The following is a 6,615-nucleotide window of genomic DNA, read 5'->3' on the forward strand; positions in this document are numbered from 1 at the left end:
CATATTGAAACAGGTTGTGCTCTTGAATTATCACGTACATACGATGTCCTCTAGAATTATCACAAATAACAAACTATTGAAAGTGTGCCAAATTTTTTCACCTTTGTTTTGTAGGCTAGAGTTTGTCATTTTTGGAACAGCTATAACCACTTTTTATTTAAGATTCTTTTCCTAGCACGTAGCATACAACACTTCTATATTATACACCAATGGTTCTTTCTCATAGATAGATTTCGACGGATTTTGTGCCAAGCATCTATTTTTTAATTATGGTCAAGCATCTATTTTAATTTCTAAATTTGTGCTTTTCTTATTTGGCTCCACTTTTGATACCCTTTGGTTGATATATGCTACTTAAGATTGCTAAATTCAGAGAAACTTTAAACTTGTCCATCATACAAGTCATAGTCTTCTACATAGGAATTTAGATAGGTCTAAATGAAAATATCATGTTTCCTTGGTATAATTTTTGGTACGAAAAATATTGGATGTGATGTTTGCTCTACCAAACTCATTCACATTTAATGTTATGTTTATCCATATTAGATCCTCTCACAAGAGACAGAAGATTGTGTACTTTTTTTAAAAGGGAATATATATATATATTTATAACATATTATAAACAAACAAACATTATTAAGGAGCAGTTGCCATCAATTATACGTTATAAAGCACTCATCTCCTACCAAAAGTTTGTGGCATAAAATCAAATGTATGTGTATAATTAGCTAATATGTGATTGATCAACACTTCTATTTGTTTTTCTTTCTTGACCTCCTTTATTTAGGAGCACATGGCCATGGCTATGTACGGAATCTTTATTATGATACGCAGTGCCCATCCCTCAACGTGTACAGCGGCTTGGGAAATGGAAAGTGGTAGTGCCCATCCCTCACTGTCAGGCCACAATGGCTATGCACTTTATTTTCATAGTAAATCGTACAATGATTGTTTTATTCATTGATTGCTTCATCGTGAACAGTGAGAACTCGCGTCAGGAGCCTTAAAAACAATAGCGAGAAGCATGCACATTATAATTGTGCTTCCCAGGAGAAGCATGCACATTATAATTTATAGGAGGCGAGGCTGGCCTTACCACGCAGTGTTCCAATGAGCGCAATCCATTGTAGGTCTAAGCTGTAGAGTGCTGTCGAGCTTGTTAGGTAGACGACATGGCCAAGACCCACGAGCTAAAAGTCCCCGTGAGCCATCCTGCATCCTCCGTGTGGCAGACTTACATCAAGAACTTCCAAGTAGCCTTGCCCACTATCATGCCTGAGCTTTACAGCGCCGTCGAATATCAGGAAGGCCCTCCTCTAGCGCCCGGCGGCGTGGTGCTCTTCAAATACAACAACAATGGTACGCAACAATGCTAGCTTTCATTCTCTGATCGCAATTCATATATTGTTCTTTCTTATCTTACTACCTTCGGAATTATACGTTAATGCGGTGCGCCCTAGTTCTCGCCATGTACGCCGAAGTCATGGGGCACACTTCACTAACACCAACCAGTGGTGACCTTATAGACATGGATTAAGGCGCTTCCAAGAGGGAGAGGGCAAGTGCAAGTGCAAGTGCAAGTGGGACTTCTTTGTGGCATCTAATTGGAAAATTCAAAGCCATGGCTGGTGGCGTTGTGACGTGTGTAGCAACTTTGCACGAGTCTAGGAGCTGCTTTACGATGTGTGATGCAAATCGGGCCTAACCTCACAAGCCTGCATTTACTTTATTTTTGTGTGTGACTATGGCCAAGCATTGAACAACTTCATGTTTCAAGACATAAGGCAATATCTATCAAAGGAGGAGCTTAACTTTTGACTATAGACACTCATAATTTTTAGCCATGTTTTTGTATTCCCATATCCTCTTGAATCTGTTGTGTCTTTCCATGGAATAAGAGTGGACCAATTAGGGACTTTTCCACAAATCAACTTCTTATTTAATTTGTTAAAGCTTTTTCTTTTTTTTCAAGAGTTGGTTATGAATAGTCCTTGCATCATACATGTCCTATTACTTAGGAATTCGCTCATTTGTTTTACAATTTTGTTTGCACTTACTTTGCAGGTTTCGAGCATTACGATTACTTGAAAGGCAAATGGGAAGTCATGGACCACGACAACTACTATGCAAAGATGAAGATGTTTGAGGGAGGGGCTCTTGGCAAGCACTTTGCAAGCTTGGCCTACTCATTTGAGCTCTTGCCTGGGCCTGATCCTAAGTCTTGCATCAAGGTGTGGACCCTCTACTATGAGGACATTGGCGAACACAATTTCCACAATATCCTCAAGCAAGAACTCAACATTTGTGGTCAAAACCTTGAATCCTATTTTACCAAGGGCGCTTGAGGCCTCATGCTATCCTTTAATATGCCATCTTTTATAATAAGAAATAAAAGTCGTACCATAAATTCACAATTGACATGATCGTATATGAGGAGTTTTAGTATCTTTTTTCGACAGTATAGCTTATATATATATATACACACACACATATATATATACATGTATATATAAACATATACATATAAACATATAAACATATATATATATATGTGTGTGTATATATGTATACATACATATATATATATATGTATACACACACACACACACACACACACATATATATATATATATATATATATATATATGTACATATGTACACACACACACACACACACACACATATATATATATGTATGTATGTATACATGTATACATATATGTACATATACATATATATACATATATGTACGTATACATATATATACATATATGTACGTATACATATATATATATATCTACGTATACATGTATACGTATATCTACGTATACATGTGTATACATACATATGTATGTATGTATACATACATATACATATATATGTATATGTATATATATACATACATACATATATACATACATATATATAAGCAACATGTTGTTTTTACCCCCTTTTAAGAATAATAGGTAAGGAAATTTTCTTTAAAGTTCATACTTTCTTAGGAACAAATCTTAAGAGGTACTCGTAATAGTTAATGTGGGGTACATGTTTACACTTGTGATCATAAACTAGCATAGTATAGATGATCTATAATCTCCAAAGTTCCTACTTAATTAAGAACAAATCTCAAGAGGTACTTGTAATAGTTAATGTGGGGTACATGGTTACACTTGTGATCATAAACTAGCATGCTGTAGATGATCTATAATCTCCAATATTTTTAGAAAAGTGGATATGTTCATGTGTCCCAAGAACAAATTTTGCAACCTTGTACCATATGGTAGTGACTCCAAGTAGCAAAGTAGCATTTAGGGACATCTTTGAGGACATCTTCAGGACATTAGTATAGTTAACAACTTAGGGTTGATGTCTTTAAAGCCAAAAATTTCAAAAATTTTCCAAATAAAAGAAAATGATAACATGGGAGTTAAAGTCTACTATAAATTCAGCTATGTGTTGTAGATAATTAGTGACCATTTGTTTTTTTTAATATGTAATAAGGATTATTTATCATATGTTGAAGTTATTTAGAGTGTGTGTCATGAAGACTGAAGCTTCTACTTTTTCATGTGTTCTTTCTTTTCAATCCTCTAGTTTCTAAGGTTTTTGAAAAATTAATTCAAATAAGAAATTTTAAAAATATGATTATGCATATATTTTTATTTATGAACCCTTGTTTCTTTGCTTGTAACTTGGCCATACACTCCCACAAGTAAATAGTAATAATGCATGTGCTCTGCTTGATTATGAACTCACATTCATGGTATTTTGAGATCTCCAAGAAGATCAATTCAATATGGGTGTTTTTAAAAAGTAAGCAACCTAACTTTACCAAGTAGCTTGTGGTAAGTGTTACAAATGTTCTTTTTGTCATTTTTTAGAGATATCTTAAGATACACTCTCTCTATTATCTCTAACCACCATGAGATCACTTTTTGTTTTTATTGCATTTGGGAAATGAGGTCTTGTCGCATATATTAATTAGTTAATTCATTTAGATGACATAGCTTATTCATCATCATCCTAATAGTAGATTTCTTTTGAATGAGAATAGAATCAACAACCCAAATGTTTTAATTTTGATATTGTGCTAAAGTTTCGTAGAATTTACATGTGGCACATATTGACTAGTGTTGGCATTTCTCCTCCTTTTAGCTTGTATTTATCCTCTTGCATTATTGTGATAGTGTAAATCCATCACTTACACTCAACATAAAGACTAACCATTTCTTGTGTGGTGTAGGGTTACACATGAGGATGCTCTCATAGGGTATATAGGTTATACACATCATGTTGATTGCATGCACAATGGGGTTGGTAAAGGGGGATTTGTGTTGGTGACCAACCAGCCTATTTGGCAGCCCCGCCCACGTTGTTGGCCCAAACGACCTATTGTGCAAAAAACTATTGTGATTTAAGCCTTCTTGTTTTTTAACAAACTTGTAATAGCTTCTTGGAAAAACAAGTAGTACCTGGATGGATGTAGGTAGCAAAAGGGAAAATTATTCGGATATGTGTGGATTAGAGGATAAGGAATTGAGGGATAGTTGAGTATAGTGTAGAGGAGTTAAGCTTTTGCCATTGTACTGCTTTGTATTTATCAAGCTAATATTGAAGAATGTTACAGGGGTTGGTCTCTAACTTGTCTTTTCTTTGCTATGCATAGTTCTATTTATTTTGCTTGTTTCACGTTAAGTGAACTCCGGTCTAAAATCATGTTAGACATAGAAACTAACCAGTGATGAGCAGACATGATTAACTACCCTAGATTAAGAAAACGAATAGCTTAATGTGCCAGTGTTGGCTTATCGCATTGGGCACGGTTGCATTGGTCGTCACTATTCAAAAGCCGACTAGGTGGTTCGGAACCACATAAGTGCTGGGTCTGGAGGACCAGATAGTGACACTTTTGGCAATCCTAATGAGGAGATGGTACACCATGTAGGGGAGTAGGAAGGTAGAGGCTAGTTCTAAGGCCAGTCCTACATAGTAAGTCTTTATAAAAAAGCTAGTCGAGGTAGATCTAGAAAGTAAGTGCACATGTATTGGTGTCGGGTAGGTTCATGAGAGAGTTATAGGAGGAAGCTCAAATAGAGCAATGTGGTACCATCTCACAGACAATCTGAAGCTATAGGAAGTGAAGGGAAACTGCATCGCATCCAAGAAGACTTCGAGAGGGATTCTATGCTAGTAGCAAGAATGACATAATTAGGAACCACTGAGGAACTAAGAAGGAGAACACCAGGAGCTTCACAAAAGGAGAAAAGAAGATTAAGAAGAAGAAGAAACAGTAGCTCTAGGAAGAATGTCTCTCAACAAGTACCCAAAGTTTAAGGGCAATTAAGAGAAGGATCCAAATGCTCACATCTTTGCCTTCGAGACCACATTCTTGGCCACTCGAGCTCCATTGCCATAAAATTAACAGTACTTTTTTGCGAGATAACTTTGGGTGGAAAGGACTCCGGCTCGTATGCACAATATGGTCTAGAACCACTTCGAGACGTTTGAAGAATTGAAGAAAGCCTTTCTGAAAAGATTCAGGAGAGACACGACCATCACAAAAGTACTAGGAAAAAAGCAACAGATGCTAACTCAGAAAAAGAGGCCAACAAAGGATTATGTGGTAGAATTCCAAGCATTGCTAATGTGTCAGGATCATCCTATCAAACTTGCTCTAGCCAACCACAACGAGTCAGTAGTTCGTGAGAGGATTGAGGGAAAAACTCTAAATGGAAGTGGCCTCGTATGATTTGGATACCCTCACCTTTGAATTAGTGGTGGTGGTAGCAACCAAATATGAGGGGATCTTGAAGAAAACAAGCAAAGAACCCAAGAAGAAAAACAAAGGATAAAATAAAGAACAAGGAGGAAGAAAATTATGAGTTGGATTCTGGAGAAGATACCTCAGAATCAGATTCCAATCAGGAGTCGGATGCCGAAGATCGAAAGCCCTGCTGAAAGAAGAAAGTCAGGAAGAAGGTAGTGGATGTTCAAGAGAACTGAAGGTTGCCCTAGCCAAGATTTTCAAAGGAGATGCAAGATCAGGACTAAGACCGGATGTCTACTACATGAAGTGCAACAATCAGGGTCATATGAAGAAAAAGTGCCAATTGAAGAGCACGTAACAACCATTCACTATCGGCGGGAAGAAAAACCACACCACTAACACTTGTTTTTATAACACTCAGAATAGGAATCTAAGAGTGGTGGAACGGTAGCAATGTCAATAGCAACAAGTCCCAACTGGCAATGAAGTTGCCATAGGGCCTCAAAATAACAGACCATACGGAAAAGGAGGTGGAATATTTGGGCAAAGGGGAGTTGGGCTGATATGCCTTTACTACAATGCCCCAGGGCATAGACAAAATGACTTCCTCATACTAAAATGCCATCAACAAAAACTGTAAGAGGTAATACCGCAAAGGGAGGCAAACCCAAAAGAAACTGATGCAGTAGTGAATATGGTAAAAGTGGACCAATGGGGAAAAAAGCAATAAGAAAATAAATCAATGGTGATGGCTCTGACAAGATTGTAAGGACTTGTCAAGACGGTGAGATAGACAAGAATTCTGAGCTAGAACAAGAGCAGAAGCCAGAACAGTGGGGAGGGTAGCA

The 6,615-nt window shown here is 37.0% G+C and overlaps 1 protein-coding gene across 1 annotated transcript; it reads left to right on the forward strand.

Annotated features, from left to right (window-relative positions):
• The first annotated feature begins 1,055 nt into the window (after nt 1-1,055).
• LOC147622049 (major pollen allergen Bet v 1-K-like) lies at nt 1,056-2,416 on the forward strand. The gene is made up of 2 exons (XM_086823128.1): nt 1,056-1,359; nt 2,065-2,416. Exons 1-2 carry the CDS (start codon nt 1,173-1,175, stop codon nt 2,343-2,345), a joined length of 468 nt encoding a protein of 155 aa, XP_086679254.1. The 5' UTR covers nt 1,056-1,172; the 3' UTR covers nt 2,346-2,416.
• Nucleotides 2,417-6,615: the final 4,199 nt, after the last annotated feature.

The sequence above is a fragment of the Cibotium barometz genome, chromosome 29 (assembly GCF_041138505.1).
Source record: "Cibotium barometz isolate CiBa-2024 chromosome 29, ASM4113850v1, whole genome shotgun sequence".
Classification (NCBI taxonomy): Eukaryota; Viridiplantae; Streptophyta; class Polypodiopsida; order Cyatheales; family Cibotiaceae; genus Cibotium; species Cibotium barometz.